At 30.6% G+C, this 20,004-nt stretch overlaps 1 protein-coding gene across 1 annotated transcript in view; it reads right to left on the bottom strand.

Moving 5' to 3' along the window:
* The window catches only part of LOC142317462 (acyl-coenzyme A oxidase 1-like), a 153,351-nt gene that overhangs the window by 76,473 nt on the left and 56,874 nt on the right, over positions 1-20,004 (bottom strand). The window contains exon 2 of the mRNA XM_075354032.1: positions 9,662-9,827. Within this exon, the coding sequence (XP_075210147.1) occupies positions 9,662-9,827 (166 nt within the window). The remainder of the gene's footprint in view (positions 1-9,661; positions 9,828-20,004) is intronic.

Raw genomic sequence — 20,004 nt, forward strand, 5'->3', positions numbered from 1 at the left:
ATTTGGTTATCTGTTTTAGCATTTATTTTCATTTGATTCAACAATTCATTTTAACATCGATAGATGTATATAAAGTAATATGTTGATCTTCCTTAAGAAGATTCAAATCATTTTGTATTGTATTCAAATAGCTATTAATTTTGTCTACATCCATAATAACAGAATCAAGTTAGTTATTATTCCTACCAGTTGATAAGGTCTGCATACTCATATCATTCATATTAATATAATGAACAGAATCTTGTTATTGTAATGAATACAATAAAGTTGTTATTGATAAGCATATAATATTCCAATAAAATAAAGTACCAAAACTTTTTTTTACTAGTTTTTCAGTAATTATTCTTTAAACAAAAATATGTGATTACAAACAATTTTTACATGTACTGTTAATCAGAATTCTTGGAATATAAAGATATAGAAATTACAGTCATAGACTATGACACATCATCAAAAACAAAAGTAGTAGTTAGGAGTATTACAAACATATCATACTCAACCAAGACGTGAGGTCAATTCCCAGTTACTTATTATCTTCACACTAAAATATTATCTTAATTAAATTTAGTTATCTAATATTTATCTTAGTTAATTTGGACTAAATTATTTTTATTTAAAATTTTCTACTTTGTAATACTCCTCTAATAAAAGGTTTTCCACGATTTCTAATGAACTTTCCAGGTGATAAATGCTGGTATAGTTCCTTTTTAATATGTGTGTTAATATCAAACCTAATATCCTTAATATAATATAATGCATAATTTTGTTATGATTTGAATATAGTACCGAAAAACAGAAACTTAGGTTTTTTACCTTTTTACATACAATTTTTGAACCTTGTTACTTAATAAAATAATGCTCTAAAATATATGATCATTTGTTTTTTTTTTTTACAAAAAAGATTATTTAGGAGCAAGTATGACTTTTGATCTGCTCTACTTTGTGGATTAAACTTTTATTTGATAATTTGCCTGCTACATAAAGTTTATTTTTTGTGACTATATACAATAATTTTTATTAATTCTATATGAAACTCTATGGACAATTCCATCTTCAACTCTATGCAAAAAATGAAATCAAAACACATCCCTTCAAGTATTTTTCATGATTTATATGAATTTCATATTTATATTTAGCTCAACATAATTATGTTGAGTTAATGTTTTTACTTCCTTGTTTGAAGAAAAGGAAGTATTGTGATCATGAAAAATTTTGGTTTTCAGATTTCAACAGAATCATCCATTTTGACTAGTTTCAGCATGACGTCTGTACGTACATATGTATTTCGCTTAACTCAAAAACCATTATCTATAGGATGTTGAAATTTTGAATTTAGGAATGTTGTAACATCTAGTTGTGATCCTCCCCTTTTGACTGCAATCGACTGAACAAAAAGTATCCAAAAAATCCCAAAATCCAAAAAAATTTGAATTTTGGATTTTTTCTTAACTACAGTAATAAGCCCTCATTGCGAGCTTTTCAGCGATATAACTGGTACTTATTTTCATCAGTTCCAAAATTACAGCCAAATAAAATTTTAATTAATGAAATATTGCATCTTACAAGGGGATATTGCATCTTTTTTTTTAATTTAAATATATTGATTTATTAATAAATATTAACCTCGGATTGTAAAAAAAATTTATAATTTTTCATAATAATTCAATAACAAAAATATAAAAAATTATCTGCAGTTATTAATGAAAATAAAATTTTATTCACTCACAACTTATTTTTAAATAGTATTTTTATTAGTATTTCAATATCCTACAACATTACCTCAACGTAAATATTTTTAGGAATAGAGTTGTATGTAGAAAAAAAAAGACTTTTATTGAAATATAAAAGAAACTTTATGTAGTAGGAAAACGGATGGAATGAAAGATTAAGCTTGACAGAATGTATTTTGATTTCATTCTTTGTATAGAATTGAAAATGGAATTGTCCAAAGGGTTTCACACAGGATTTATAAAAATATCTTATTTGAAATGAAAAAGAAACATTATGCTGTAGGAAGATTATTGAATGAAAGTTTAATCCATAAAGTAGTGCAGACCATAAAGTCATACTTGCTCCTAAAAAATTTTTTTTTTATAAAAAAAGGAATAATCACTAATTTTGAAAATAAATTCAGAAGACAAATTTCTGTTTTGAAAACAGGTTGTATGCACGGAGTTTAATGTAAATATTAAATATATCATGAAAAATACCTAACAGGATGCTTTGATTTCTTTTTTTTGCATAGACCTAAAGATGGAAGTGTCCATAATTTCATGTAGAATTAACAAAAATTATCTTATATTGAAATGAAAAATAAACTTTATGTAGTAAGCCAAATGAAAGTTTAATCTAGTAAGTAGTGAAAATATTACACTACTAATAAACTATGAAAAATACTTGACAGAATGTGTTTTGATTTCAATTTTATCACAGTGTTGTATTTGAAAGTGAATTGCAAATAAGTTACTGAATTTTGTAGAGCATCATTAGTTCGAGTAAAACATACTCAACCTCTGAAAGATGGCTGAATACCATATGTTGTTGTACAAACATTTTATTTATATAAATGGAAATAAATAAATTAATATAGCTAAAAATCAGCTTCACCGAGATTTGCCTGTTTTATGTTATATTAATAGTAGAGTAAACTTTTTCACCTTTCTTTTTTTTCTCTATCTTTGTCTCTTTCTCTCATGTATCATCTAATCAGCTGATGATTGGTCAGACCATTTGCAAGTCTGAAGTCTGAATATTTTTAGAGTAGTTACTGTGGGGCATTGATGCACTACAATAAAAAAACAGGAATGCTAATCGGAAAACTGCTTTGCAAATAAAATTACATTTTTATTCACGATTCTTAAACACAATTCAATTCATATATCCAAAATCATTCTTGTTTAATAAAATGAATTTGAAGATATGGAAGGTGTCGATAAATGCTACTTTAAAGATTAAGGGGGTAACGTTGCAAACTCTCTGTCACTTGTCATCCTTACCAAAGGGGTTGCTAGTGACACTCCTCGATGTGGTTATGATATTAAATTACAAAATGTTATCTTTAATTTTTGTTTGTTATTTAAGTGTTAAATGTGTATTATTAAGATATCTTCAAGAAATATTCTGAAATAACGAACAATATTAAATTCGTGACTTATTAAAAAATATAAAAAATAATTTTGTTTTTTTTAAAAGATTCTTTTTATGAAAAAAGCCTTTTTATTTAAACAATTACCAAATCTATCTATAAATATTGTGTTTCTGCTAGAATTAACACAAAAAAGTAAAAATTTACCTAAAAAATATATATATGCATCAATAAATTATTGTCAGTAATAAATATTAACACTTTTTATATATGTTTTCGTAGTTATTATTACTTCATCAGATATTTTAAATAAAAAACTTTTTATGTTAATAAATTAAAATAGAAAAAAAGAATGTTTCATCTACTAGGTTAATAAATAAATTGTATTTTAAATGATGAAGAATGAAAATCCGATAACAATGTTATACTGCTTTTATTTTTAAATAAATTTTATCATTATTCCAAATTTTGGTCAGAATTTCAAATATGTATAAACTGTGCACAAGCTAAATTAATTATGCAGACAATAAAAAAATTATAAGCATAAATTCATTAATTTACAAGAGATGACATATTAAAAATAAATAGTAAACTTAAAACACAATTTCTTGAAAAAAAACCACATAATGAATAATAATAAAACATTACACTAATATACATAATTTTTTGTTTCCTAACATGCGATACATGATTTTAATCTGTTTTTTGATGCGGAAAACTAACATAAACTTAAATCTTTCTATCATCCACCACTTTTGAAAAGTTTTTAAATTTTAATTAAAGGATTTTTTTCATTTTTCAATGTACAGTTAGCATTTTAAGCTCCTACGTTGTATTCTGTTAGCTCATTTTTTATTGTTTAACTTTGTTAACATCATTTGTAAGCTATAAATAAACAATACTAGACAAAAAATTAAATCATACCATAATCACATATTATGACATCATATCTAATACTGAAGAGTGAGTCTTCATGGACAAGATTAATCATGCCTGTACAGATCAAAACATGTAGCTGAAAACACAACTGTGATATGTTTGTATTAAGCACTGGATTTACGAATGAATTAATTTTGTTCAGTCTTATTATTGTCTTTAAGTTTCTTACCAGAGCAGCGTCATAATGCCTCAAAATTATGTAAATGATGAGGATACCTTTTGTTATGTATGTGGTGAGTTTGTCCACAAATGTATGTATGTGATAACATCTGTGTTTACAACCAACTCAACTTATTATAATGTTACCAATCCTCTTTCCTGTTTTCCGGTAAACTTTAATAAATCTCCTACTATGTAATGCTAACTTTATACTTTGTATTTTTTCTTTGCTTTGATATTGAAACGTATAACTCTGAGTATTAATAAGAAATAATCATCATCATAGTAACAAAGTATCTTTCCAAGAAGTTGGGGAATTGTATCAATATTAGTGTTCTACTGGTTGTCGGAATCAGAATTCCTTTAGTTTTTTTTTTTTGTCTTCAGTCATTTGACTGGTTTGATGCAGCTCTCCAAGATTCCCTATCTAGTGCTAGTCGTTTCATTTCAGTATACCTTCTACATCCTACATCCCTAACAATTTGTTTTACATATTCCAAACGTGGCCTGCCTACACAATTTTTTCCTTCTACCTGTCCTTCCAATATTAAAGCGACAATTCCAGGATGCCTTAGTATGTGGCCTATAAGTCTGTCTCTTCTTTTAATTATATTTTTCCAAGTGCTTCTTTCTTCATCTATTTGCCGCAATACCTCTTCATTTGTCACTTTATCCACCCATGTGATTTTTAACATTCTCCTACAGCACCACATTTCAAAAGCTTCTAATCTTTTCTTCTCACATACTCTGATCATCCAAGTTTCACTTCTATATATAGCTACCAAACATATACTTTCAAAAATGTTTTCCTGACGTTTAAATTAATTTTTGATGTAAGCAAATTATATTTTTGACTTAAAGCTCATTTTGCCTGTGCTATGTGAAATTTTATATTGCTCCTGCTCGTCCATCTTTAGTAATTCTACTTCCCAAATAACAAAATTCTGGTACTTCCATAATCCTTTCTCTTGCTATTTTTATGTTCAGTGGTACATCTATATTATTTCTAATGCATTTCATTTACTTTCGTTTTGTTCTTGTTTATTTTCATGCGGTATTTCTTGTGTACGACTTCATCCATATCACTGTTTCTTCTAAATCTTTTTTACTCTCAGCTAGAATTACTATATCATCGGAAAATTGTAACATATTTATCTTTTCCCTTTGCACTGTTACTCCGGATCTAAATTGTTGTTTATTATTAACTGTTAGTTCTATGTAAAGATTAATAAGTAATGGGAATAGGGAACATCCTTGTCAAACTCCCTTCTTTATTTCGGCTTCTTTCTTATGCTCTTCAATTATTACTGTTGCAGTTTGGTTCCTGTAAATGTTAGCAATTCCTCTTCTGTCTCTATAGTTCAACCCTAATTTTTTTAAAATACTGAACATTTTATTCCAATCTACGTTATCAAATGCCTTTTCTAGGTTTATAAATGCAAAGTATGTTGCTTTGTTTTCTTTACTCTTCTTCCTACTATTAATCAGAGTGCTAAAATTGCTTCCCTTGTCCCTATATTTTTCCTGAAACCAAATTAAGTCTTCTGCTAACACTTTTTCCACTCTTCTCAATTCTTCTGTACAGAATTCTAGTTAAGATTTTAGATGCATGAGTAATTAAACTAATTGTTCTGTATTCTTCACATTTATCTGTTCCTGCTTTCTATGGCATCATGAAAATAACACTCTTTTTGAAGTCTGACAGAACTTCCCCTTTTTTGTAAATCACACACCAGTTTGTATAATCTATCTATCGCTTTCTCACCTACATTGCACACTAACTTTGCAGGTATCCCGTCTTTCCCAGGAGTCTTTCTGTCATTCCAATCTTTTAATGGTCTTAAATTCAGATCTCAGTATTGTATCTCCCTTTTCATTCTCTTTACCCTCCTCTTCTTCCTCTATAACACCAGTTTCTAATTCATTTCCTGCGTGTAACTCTTCAATATATTCCAACCACCTATCGACCTTTTCTTTTGTATTTTAAATCAGTATACCACCTTTGTTTATCTCATTATTAGATTTTAATTTAAGTACAACAAAATTCTCCTTAACTTTCCTGTGTGCTCCATCTATTTTACCAATGATCATATCTCTTTGTACTGCTGAACACTTTTCATTAATCCACTCTTCTTTCACTAATTTGCACTTACTGTTTATAGTATTTAACATTCTCCCATTCTTCTTCTGTATTTTCTACCTTACCTTTTTTACACAGGTCTCTTTCGAAGTCCTCCCCAAAAATCTTCTTTACATCCTCTTCCTCAAGCTACTCTAAATTCCACCGATTCATCTGACATATTTTCTTCAGGTTTTTAAACCTCAATCTACATATCATTATCACTGAATTATAATCGCTATCAATGTCTACTCCAGGATAATGTTTGCAGTCGACGAGTTGATTTCTAAATCTTTGTTTAACCATGATATAATCTATCTGATACCTTGCACTATTGCCTGACATTTTCTATGTATGAGGGTAAGTGAATTATTATTGCAATTTGGTTACGTTTTTGTTCATGTTGGTAGTACGTCATATTGCGTAAATGACGCATGTATGGTTTAATTGTTGTTATGTCTGTGCAGGTTTGATGCTGCTAGGTAAGTTCCATTGTTGCTGACCTACTGTTAACCATGGCTGGTCTGCTTTTTGTCTGCACCAAAGAAGAGCAACGTTCAGTGATCCATTTTTTGTGGTCGGATGGTGTATCAGGGACCGAAATTCATCGAAGACTTTTGGTACAGTACAGGAACAGTGTGTTGCTGCAACGGAGTGTCTACAAATGGATTGAAATATTCAAAAATGGTTGCACAAGTGTTATGCATGACAAATAGTCGGACGACCGTTTAACACCACAAATGAGGAAAACATTGAGTGTGCACGTGACATGGTTTTCTTAGGTAGACGAATAACAATGGATGAAGTGGCACATCATCTGCAAATTAGTCACAGTTCTGCCTACAAAATCATTCACAACAGACTTGGGTTTCATAAAGTCTGTGCAAGATCGGTCTCAAAACATCTCACACAGTTGCATAAACAAATGCAATTGGACATCTGCCAAAAACATTTGGATCGCTATAGTAACAAACGGGACATCTTCTTAGACAGAATCATCACTGGTGATGATACATGGATCCATCATTACAAGTCGGAGAGTAAACGGCAGAGTATGGAATGGAAACATCCTAATTTGCCCTACAAAAAAAAGTTCAAGACCCAACCATCTGCAGGAAAACTGATGCTTACAGTTTTTTAGGATTCACAAGGCCCAGTATGGAACATTATGAGGAAAGGGGCACGACAATAAAAAGTGTGTGTTACAGTATGATGCTTACTGCCAAGCTGAAGCCTGCAATTCGAAGCAAACGCTGAGTACTGCTGTCGAAAGATGTTGTGTTGTTGCACAACAATGCCCGTCCACACTCTACTGCCCACACTGCTGAAATGCTACAGAAACTCAACTCTGAAGTACTGGCTCATCCTCTGTATAGTCCTGATCTTGCCCCTTCTGACTACTACTTGTTTGGTCCACTCAAAGAGGCATTAAGGGGCCGTCGATTTACCTCAAGACGAAACAATGAGAGAAACGGGGCATTCCTGGCTCGCAGCTCAACCGAAAACCTTTTTTTATGAGGGCATCAGGAAGCTTGTGCAATGATAGACCAAGTGCGTTGAAATGCAAAGGGACTATGTTGAAAAATGATGTACATGTAAGTTTTCCATTTGTATTGCAATAAAATTTATAACTACATTGCGGATAGTAATTGACTTACCCTTGTATATATTCTTCTATTATGATTTTTAAACTGGGTGTTGACAATTATTAAATTATACTTCATGCAAAACTCAATAAGTTGGTCCCCTCTTTTACTCCTTTTGCCCAGCCCGTATTCACTTACAATATTTCCTTCCTTATCTTTTCCGATTTTACTTTCATCCCTTTTTATGTGTTTAATTGCTTCATCAATTTATTCGTATACACACTCTACCTCATCATCATCATGGGTACTTGTAGGCATATAGACATTAACAATCGTTTTTGGCTTAGGTTTTGATTTTATCCTTATTACAATAATTCTGTCACTATGCATTTTGAAATACTTTACTTTCTTCCCGATCTTCTTGTTCATTATGAAACCTACTCCTGCCTGTAGCTTTATTTGAAGCTGAGTTAATTATTCTAAGATCGCCAGACCAAAAGTTGTTTTCCTCTTCCCACCGAACCTTGCTAATTCCTACGACATCTACATTTAACCTATCCATTTCCCTCTTTAAATATTCTAACCTACCAACTATTTTTAGACTTCTAACATTCCATGCTCCAACTTGTAGAATGTAATTTTTTTAATTTTCTGGTGACCCCTTCCTTAATAGTTCCCACCTGGAGATCCAAACGGGGTACTAGTTTACCTACAGAATATTTTACCAAGGAAGGCATCTCCATCTTTGTTACATGAAAATGCAGAGAGCTACATTTTCTTGGAAAAAAAACAGCTGTAGTTTTCCATTGCTTTTAGCTGCGCAGTACTCAGAAGATTGAGTGATGTTGATATGGCTGTTTAAGTCCTCCTGACCTGTGCCCTTAACAACTGCTCAAAGAGCTGTTGCCCTCTTTTAGGAATCATTCCTTAGTCTGGCTCTCAACGGATACTTCTCTGATATGGTTGCACCAGTCCAGCTACTCTGTATCACTGAGTACTCAAGCCCCCTCACCATCGGCAAGGTATTGAGTATTTCTATAAGCAAGACATAATCCATTAAAATTAATTAAGCTATTAGAAATTTTTTGTTAATAATTTGTTGTTGCTGGGTTAGATATTTGAATTAATGCTTTTCAGATGGGAATCAAGAATGATGATCATTGTTCATTGGGAAATGTATGTTGATCTTTAGAGTTTCCAAATGTACTACTATTCTTTAATTGATATTTATTTCCTTTGACACCCATGGTACAAGGAGTTGGAACAAAACAAATAAGACTGATAAAGAATAACCAATACAAGGAAATTACTAAAAATTATTACAACAAATAACAATACTATAATTGTAACAGTAACACCAAAACTTCATTAATTTAAAGATATCAATATTTCAGATTTTCTATCTTTTCATCTCTGAATAAACAAATTTCCACTGAACCAAAAATTTATAATCATACATCAGAGCATAGAAAGGTTGTCATTCAACCTGCCTAATCACAACTAAATCAATACTAACACAGAACAGAAGAGCCAATTCATTCAGCAAAAAGTAAAGCATATGATATGCTTTAAGGTACAATGTCAACCGTAGGTGTAATCACCAATAAAGAAAAGAATAACTAAAGCACCCCTCAATATAAATCAGTCATAAAGAATTAACAATTACATTAATATCATTATGAGTACAAAGATGATACTACACATTTTCAGATAAATGCAGCAAATAATAAATAAAAAAATAAATAATGATAATTACAGCGTGATAGTACTTACTGATAAATATCTACACCACTTCCAACATTTTTTTTATCTTGCCACTCTTTAATTTTCTTAAACATTATACATGATTTTCTAACAGATTCTTGGTATTTTTCAGCATGACTTACATATTCAATCGGTACTTTATCCTGTAGCTCAGGATCATTAAGGAAAAATTCCTCTGAAAATAACCAAAAATGAAAAAATAAAATATAATAAAAATAAGTTATAGTAATAAAATAGTACCAAAACATTCATAATATGTGATGAATTTTATGCCAGTTAAAATTTCTAACCTTAATATTTTACATACAATCAATTGCAACAGCACTTCACTACATGTACGATGAAATACATTTTTCATTCACAAGATTCACAGAATATGAATCCTAATAAGATTAATAATTTACATCCTAGTATATTGCACATATATAAGCACGTTGAGGCAGTTTGCATCTCAAAATAACAATAAGGTGATGTTTAAAAACAACATTTACCTTCAAATAAACTACATTTATTTCAATACATAAAAGCACAAAAAATAAATCAAACTATATCAACTATGGTAAAACAACTCGTGCCCCATTTAATAAGAAGATCTCTGTAATGGTTAATGAGCAAATAATTTAATCAGAATAGTAATCAATTAAATTTTTACTGTATATATTATTGATCCATCGACATGATATTCCAAAAGTATTTGGATATTTAGCAGCGAACCTCTGTTGATTTGCAGCCCGTAGGATGCTGCTGCATTTCTTGTTTATATATTGAGTATAAAGTTTCTATATTCCTGGGTCACCAAGGTCAGTGCATTTTGTTAATTAGAACTTTACAACACAACGGTAGCTGTCACAGCACTGAATAATTGTTAGCTTGAAAGTATAATTGTCTGGTAATATCAAAACTTCTTGCGGCATTCTATTAACAAATAATAACTGCAAAAACCTAAAACTTATATCAGTTAAAAAGATAAATTAAGCACCTTTTTTAATCAAAACATGAATTTTCACATAGTAAACAAACTATTAATAAAATTTAAAAAATTATACCTAAAATAAATTAATATTACAAGTGTAAAATACTATTTTAAAAAGGTTTTAGTAAAAAAAACAGTGTAAAAATAAAATCAGATGGACATCTAAGTCAAGACACAAACAACAAAAGCAAGCTACGATTTAACCAAGATATCATGGTATAAGAAAATGTTAATAGAATAGTATTATAAAAATGATAAAACTATTGATAAATTATGGTATTATTATATTACAATTGATAAATATTAATTATTTAATTTGTTGTATATAACTGAACTGACATATTATTGACACATCAACACCCAGTGCTCTCAATTGGTAAATTTTTTAAAACTATTTATATTTAATTTTAAAACTCATAATTAATTTCAGTTAACTAATATAATATTTCAACCTGAAAAAAAAAATTAAGAAATAAACTGCAAGATATCTACAAGACAATTAATTAATTCAGGGGTGAAATTTCTCATGTTTAGTTAAAATGTCCTATGTTTTCATAACATAAATTACGTCAGCAACAGCAACGGTGAGCTTTACTATGGATACTACTAACGGATTTAAAGGTAGTTACTGGTTTTCAGTAATGTATCAGAATTAAACAAATACTCCTTCCTAAACTACGAATACCACTCTAATTTTAATATTATTGAAATAATTATTTGTTATAATTAGTTCTCAATACTTAAATACTTTTTCATCATCCCTGTTTCATTCATTTGCAGAGATATCTGGTTCTTTACAATGGAATTTTTCATACAAAAAGAAGTAAAGATCCTGTGAGCCAACTAAATGGTATAAATGAAAAAAAAAACATAAAAAGTAATATCTGATGTTAACAAATTAAGATATTTTACTACTAGGATCTATCTATCTTCAGCATTTTAAAAAAGTTAGGGTTCAAATACAGAGATAGAAGAACAATTGCTAACATGTACAGGAAGCAAACAGCAACAGTAATAATTGAAGAACATAAGAAAGAAGCCGTAATAAGAAAGGGAGTCCGACAAGGATGTTCCCTATCTCCGTTACTTTTTAATCTTTACATGGATCTAGCAGTTAATGATGTTAAAGAACAATTTAGATTCGGAGTAACAGTACAAGGTGAAAAGATAAAGATGCTACGATTTGCTGATGATATAGTAATTCTAGCCGAGAGTAAAAAGGATTTAGAAGAAACAATGAACGGCATAGATGAAGTCCTACGCAAGAACTATCGCATGAAAATAAACAAGAACAAAACAAAAGTAATGAAATGTAGTAGAAATAACAAAGATGGACCGCTGAATGTGAAAATAGGAGGAGAAAAGATTACGGAGGTAGAAGAATTTTGTTATTTGGGAAGTAGAATTACTAAAGATGGACGAAGCAGGAGCGATATAAAATGCCGAAAAGCACAAGCGAAACGAGCCTTCAGTAAGAAATATAATTTGTTTACATCAAAAATTAATTTAAATGTCAGGAAAAGATTTTTGAAAGTATATGTTTGGAGTGTCGCTTTATATGGAAGTGAAACTTGGACGATCGGAGTATCTGAGAAGAAAATATTAGAAGCTTTTGTAATGCGGTGCTATAGGAGAATGTTAAAAATCAGACGGGTGGATAAAGTGACAAATGAAGAGGTATTGCGGCAAATAGATGAAGAAAGAAGCATTTGGAAAAATATAGTTAAAAGAAGAGACAGACTTATAGACCACATACTAAGGCATCCTGGAATAGTCGCTTTAAGATTGGAAGGACAGGTAGAAGGAAAAAATTGTGTAGGCAGGCCACGTTTGGAATATGTAAAACAAATTGTTAGGGATGTAGGATGTAGAGAGTATACTGAAATGAAACGACTAGCACTAGATAGGGAATCTTGGAGAGCTGCATCAAACCAGTCAAATGACTGAAGACAAAAAAAGAAAGGATCTATTAGCTATGCTATTTATTACAGTAATTTTTATATTTAACCTTATTCATGGGCTTTTATTGTGAGCATATCATACAAAATTTTAAACATCCTTCCACAATTGTGGTTAAACAATAATGACAGAAATTTGTTCTTCCCAGCTTAGTGTAACTGCCACATTATTAAAACTACTGCTTCTTTCCCATATTTATTAAGAGTTACAATATGTTACAAAGCAGTAACACATTCTAATATATTACCAAATTCTCATCAACTTTGCCATAAGCTCGTCCTAAATGACAGGAGCCCCATTTTTCATTTATCGTTATGTATAGTTTGTTGTAACAATTACTTCATGGCCTCTTCTAACTTATGACTAACATACGAGTAATATACATACTGGCTAACCATTACATTTTATTTCATAAGCATTAAAAATTTATTTATAGTTCTGAGCTGCAAAATTGTAACTCTATAATATTACCAACAATTTTGCTAAACAAGTTAATGATTTACCTTTATTCACAGACAGCCAATTGCTTCCTCTGGTTCAGCAATGAAGTAAGTTTGGTTATTGTTTTTCTTATAATGCCAAGCAATTTCTCAGAATTAATTTTTATTTTAAATAATTGTTAAAAGCTGCATGATCTACTTCAGTTAAAATACTGGACAGTATAGTTAGTGAATCCATAATATTAATATTCAATTTTGTTTGTTTTATGTCTAGTTCTAATTTTACAGACTTTATTATTATTTGTTTACCAAAGGTAAAACCTACACCTAATTATTAGAATGCGTTTTTTTATTACAAAATTTCTTATTCAAAACTGATTTTTATAAAATATAATTTATTATCAAACAATACGTTTAAAAAAATTAACACGATGGGAAAAAATCTAGGTCATGTGAAACTAAAAACATGAAATTTCACTTTTTTTTACACTGCTATAAAATTAACAGACCAAAAAAATTCTGTTTAAATAAAATAAACTGAAAATATTATTTTAATATTAAATAAATAAAAAATTATATCTCTTTTAGTTCTCTCAATTAATTTATGCTTGGTATGTTTCTTACGCCAAAAATTCTACAAAACAAAATAACAAAAATTCAGTCCTCTTGCGCAGTACTGCGAAGGAAAGTTTTTAGGAATGCAGTTGGGTAAACGTTTTTCAACAGAACAGGTAAATGTGTAGGAACTCGGTTGACAAATACGAGCTGGATTGCAGTAATCTTAAGAACAATTCCTGATGGAAATTCAGTTTTATCAAAAAATGATCCTTCGTTTTGGTAAAAGTATAATAAGGTAATAATAATTTTTCTGCAGATAACTTCATAAGATTACATTCTATGAAATATTTCGATAAAAGTGTCGCTTAATCCAAATTCACTACAGAAGCCGGTTAACAACTTTACGTTAATTACTTATAAAACTGATGATTCGTATGTAGTTTATTCTTTACTAGTACCAAACTGTTACTGATGACCGAATAACTATAGTGACGAAGTCAGTAACAGTGCTGTTAATGACGAATGAATAAAAGTGTGATGGTAGCAAGAAGAAAATTAAAACCAAACGCTATACCCATGTAAAGTAACAAATAGTCCAACTTTTAATAAATAAGTTTACCTTAGAGTTTACAACAATAAAACATTAATCATCAAGACATTTCAGGAAGGAAACAAACATATTTAATGTAGCTTACAAAACCATTACCTCATTAATGAAGGTATGTATGGATGAAATAGTAATTTAACTGTGAGTAAAATGTCTTCACTACGATTCCTTTTATAGAATGAATAATTCAGAAATGACATCAAAATGTTAGAAAAGATTTTACACAGTTTAAACAAACAATGGTTTATTAGATATAATTTTTTTTTGTCTTCAGTCCTTCGACTGGTTTGATGCAGCTCTCCAAGATTCCCTATCTAGTGCTAGTCGTTTCATTTCAGTATACCCTCTACATCCTACATCCCTAACAATTTGTTTTACATATTCCAAACGTGGCCTGCCTACACAATTTTACCCTTCTACCTGTCCTTCCAATAATAAAGCGACTATTCCAGGATGCCTTAGTATGTGGCCTATAAGTCTGTCTCTTCTTTTAACTATATTTTTCCAAATGCTTCTTTCTTCATCTATTTGCCGCAATACCTCTTCATTTGTCACTTTATCCACCCATCTGATTTTTAACATTCTCCTATAGCACCGCATTTCAAAAGCTTCTAATCTTTTCTTCTCAGATACTCCAATCGTCCAAGTTTCACTTCCATATAAAGCAACACTCCAAACATACACTTTCAAAAATCTTTTCCTGACATTTAAATTAATTTTTGATGTAAGAAATTTATTTCTTACTGAAGGCTCGTTTAGCTTGTGCTATTCGGCATTTTATATCGCTCCTGGTTCGTCCATCTTTAGTAATTCTACTTCCCAAATAACAAAACTCTTCTACCTCTATAATCTTTTCTTCTCCTATTTCCACATTCAGTGGTCCATCTTTGTTATTTCTACTACATTTCATTACTTTTGTTTTGTTCTTGTTTATTTTCACGCGATAGTTCTTGCATAGGACTTCATCTATGCCGTTCATTGTTTCTTCTAAATCCTTTTTACTCTCGGCTAGAATTACTATATCATCAGCAAATCGTAGCATCTTTATCTTTACACCTTGTACTGTTACTCCGAATCTAAATTGTTCTTTAACATCATTAACTGCTAGTTCCATGTAAAGATTAAAAAGTAACGGAGATAGGGAACATCCTTGTCAGACTCCCTTTCTTATGTTCTTCGATTGCTACTGTTGCTGTTTGGTTCCTGTACATGTTAGCAATTGTTCTTCTATCTCTGTATTTGAACCCTAATTTTTTTTAAATGCTGAACATTTTATTCCAGTCTACATTATCGAATGCCTTTTCTAGGTCTATAAACGGCAAGTATGTTGGTTTTTCTTTAATCTTCCTTCTACTATTAATCTGAGGCCTAAAATTGCTTCCCTTGTCCCTATACTTTTCCTGAAACCAAATTTGTCTTCTCCTAACACTTCTTCCACTCTCCTCTCAATTATTCTGTATAGAATTCTAGTGTATACCTTAGTTTATTTAATTATTTTATAAGAATAAGATACATTTTTAAAAATACTTTTATTTAAAGTCGCATTAACAATTAAAGTCATTAGCGACTTAGTGTAATGTAACCGTACCAGTAAATTTGTAATCCTGAATAAACTCAGATCGATTACTCCTGAGAGATGTGGTTAATTGAAAACCCAACCACCAAAGAACACCGGTATCCACGATCTAGTATTCAAATACAAATAAAACTACCTTTATTAGGATTTGAACTAGAGAACTTCGACTTCGAAATCAGCTGATTTACGACGACGAGTTTACTACTAGACCAACCCGGTGGATTAAGGTACAATTTGATTTATTTTGTTTTTAACAAATAAAAAAAAAATTAATGCATAATTTCAAAACGTAAAAGAATGTTCAGAGTTTTCTATGTGGGGCAGGAAACGACACTTTTAACAATCAAAAATGCAAAGAAAAACTAACAATAAAATAAAAACAAACTGGATGGTAAGATAAGACAAATAGTTTTTGGGACACATTACGCAGTGGAAATTGTTTTTCATTGTTCATGCATAGGCGACGATCATGTTCATACTACCAACTCTGAACGTTTCGATTGGTGAAGATGAAATTTTAACGGATACATAAAGGCGTTCAAACACGAAGGTGAAACAGTTTTAATATCCTTATATAAGAATAATTATTTTAAGATGTAGAGCATGACTTATAATGCGAACGATAATAAAAAATATTACACAAGAACCCAAAATAAAGTATACTATAAATTATGGTCTTACGTCATTCTATCTGAATTAACTTTATATTCTATACAAATACCTATTTAATAAAGAAAAAATTACATTTCATGAGCTACCCGTCTCAAAACAAATTAACACAGAAAAGAATTAGTTAAGTTTAATTCATTTTTACTTCCTTGTACGAAGTAAAGGAAGTATTATGATCGCTAAAAGTTTAGGTTTCCAGATTTCAACGGAAATATCCATTTTGACCATCCCTGAATCAATTTTGACTAGTTTCAGCGTGTACGTACGAGGTGTGGCTATTAACAAGACTAATGCTGCTACGTAACTGCGCATGCGCCAAATTCGTACGAGCGACAGCAGTGTAGCGTGAAGCCTTCTCTTTCCATTGTTGCCATTCCAGTTTCTGTAGACATATTAGTCTGGCCGTGACCTTCGTTTGGGAACATCTGTTTTTTTTGTTTTGAAAAAATTATAAGTGTTTTATTACAGAAAATCGTGAAATTTCATACGAAACTCATCTATTACAAAAAAAATATAAATGGCAATGGTTATTGTTTATCACGCTCCCACGTCTTTGGGTGGATTAAGCGTTTCCAAGATGGCCGAGAAGACGTTGAAGATGATGTTTGCCCGGGTCTTGTTTTTCTCGATATTCATGGGATCGTGTAACTTCACTGGGTTCCTGAAGGTCAAACTATTAATTAACATTACTACCTTGAGGTCCTTGCTCAACTCCGTGAAAAACTAAGAAAAAACCAACCCGAATTAAGGAAGAACAAGTCTGGGTTCTTCATCAGGACAACGTACCGGCTAACATTGCATTGTCTGTCAAGACGTTTCTAGCAAAGTATGATATCCCAGTGTTAGACCATCCGCCTTATTCGCCTGACCTGGCACCACGTGATTTTTATCTGTTCCCCAAGGTCAAATCTGCATTAAAAGGAACAAGATTTCAGACCGTTGAAATTATGAAAGAAAAAACGGCACGCGTCACGAAAGAGTTAATAGAAGAAGACTTCCAGCACTGTTTCGAACAATGGAAAAGTCGCATGGAGCATTGTAGGGATAGAGGAGGGATGTATATTGAAGGAGATAACTAAATATGTATAAATTTAAAATAAAATATTTTACTGCATTAGTCTCGTTATTTAATAGCCTCACCTCGTATGTATGTACGTACGTATGTCGCATAACTCAAAAACTAATACCCATAGGATGTTGAAATTTTGGATTTTGGATTGTTATAACATCTAGTTGTGCACCTCCCCTTTTGATTGCAATCGACTGAACCAAAAGTGTCCAAAAAAAGCCCAAAATCCAAAAAAATCTGGATTTGGACTTTTCTTAACTGCAGTAATAAGCCCTCATTGAAAACTTTTCAACGGTATACCATAAATAGTAGTTATTTTCACTGGTTCCAGAGTTATAACCAATAGTAAAGCCAGATATTTTTACATGGATTTGTGGATACCGGTGTTCTTTGGTGGTTGGGTTTCAATTAACCACACATCTCAGGAACGGTCGAACTGAGAATGTACAAAACTACACTTCATTTACACTCATATATATCATCCTCTGAAAAATTATCTAAATGGTAGTTACCGGTGGCTAAACAGCAAAAAGAAAGAAAGAGTTATATCCAAATAAAATTTTAATTAACGAATATTTGAATCTATGGGGAAGGTACATCGGTTCGAATCAGACTTCATCTCCTTTCTTTTTCTTTTAAACTTTCTGTTTTTAATTTAAATATATTGATTTATTAATAATTATTAACTTCTCATTATAATAAATGTTTACGATGAATAATAATTCAATTATAACAAAAAAAATTTGTTAAATATCAGAAGGTTTTAATTAAATAAATTTTTATGTACGAGTACTTTCCATTTAAAAAAATGGGTAAATGTAATTTAATAGGCGTACAAGGAAGTTATGTCTTGTCCACACCAGATCTTTTAAGTTAATTTAACGATCGTAACGTATTTATAGTACATTAATTTCTGCCAAATAATGCGGCGATTTAGAAAAATAAGTAAATTGGATGCAACAGATTTGCTACCAGGAAATTATTCTAATGATCAATCCAACTGAATATTTCGGCGTATTTACTATAACATGTATTTACTACATACATAATGAAATGTATTAGAAATAACAAAGAAGGACCAATGAATGTGAAAATAGGAGGAGAAAAGATTATGGAGGTAGAAGAATTTTGTTATTTGGGAAGTAGAATTACTAAAGATGGACGAAGCAGGAGCGATATAAAATGCCGAATAGCACAAGCTAAACGAGCCTTCAGTAAGAAATATAATTTGTTTACATCAAAAATTAATTTAAATGTCAGGAAAAGATTTTTGAAAGTGTATGTTTGGAGTGTCGCTTTATATGGAAGTGAAACTTGGACGATCGGAGTATCTGAGAAGAAAAGATTAGAAGCTTTTGAAATGCGGTGCTATAGGAGAATGTTAAAAATCAGACGGGTGGATAAAGTGACAAATGAAGAGGTATTGCGGCAAATAGATGAAGAAAGAAGCATTTGGAAAAATATAGTTAAAAGAAGAGAAAGACTTATTGCCACATAGTAAGCCATCCTGGAATAGTAGCTTTAATATTGGAAGGACAGGTAGAAGGGAAAAATTGTGTAGGCAGGCCACGTTTGGAATATGTAAAACAAATTGTTAGGGATGTAGGATGTAGAGGGTATACTGAAATGAAACGACTAGCACTAGATAGGGAATCTTGGAGAGCTGCATCAAACCAGTTAAATGACTGAAGACAAAAAAAAAGGATCTATTAGCTATGCTATTTATTACAGTAATTTTTATATTTAACCTTATTCACGGGCTTTTATTGTGAGCATATCATACAAAATTTTAAACATCCTTCCACAATTGTGGTTAAACAATAATGACAGAAATTTGTTCTTCCCAGCTTAGTGTAACTGCCACATTATTAAAACTACTGCTTCTTTCCCATATTTATTAAGAGTTACAATATGTTACAAAGCAGTAACACATTCTAATATATTACCAAATTCTCATCAACTTTGCCATAAGCTCGTCCTAAATGACAGGAGCCCCATTTTTCATTTATCGTTATGTATAGTTTGTTGTAACAATTACTTCATGGCCTCTTCTAACTTATGACTAACATACGAGTAATATACATACTGGCTAACCATTACATTTTATTTCATAAGCATTAGAAATTTATTTATAGTTCTGAGCTGCAAAATTGTAACTATAATATTACCAACAATTTTGCTAAACAAGTTAATGATTTCCTTTATTCACAGACAGCCAATTGCTTCCTCTGGTTCAGCAATGAAGTAAGTTTGGTTATTGTTTTTCTTATAATGCCAAGCAATTTCTCAGAATTAATTTTTATTTTAAATAATTGTTAAAAGCTGCATGATCTACTTCAGTTAAAATACTGGACAGTATAGTTAGTGAATCCATAATATTAATATTCAATTTTGTTTGTTTTATGTCTAGTTCTAATTTTACAGACTTTATTATTATTTGTTTACCAAAGGTAAAACCTACACCTAATTATTAGAATGCGTTTTTTTATTACAAAATTTCT

This window comes from Lycorma delicatula, chromosome 1 (genome assembly GCF_047948215.1).
Source record: "Lycorma delicatula isolate Av1 chromosome 1, ASM4794821v1, whole genome shotgun sequence".
In the NCBI taxonomy this organism is placed as follows: domain Eukaryota; kingdom Metazoa; phylum Arthropoda; class Insecta; order Hemiptera; family Fulgoridae; genus Lycorma; species Lycorma delicatula.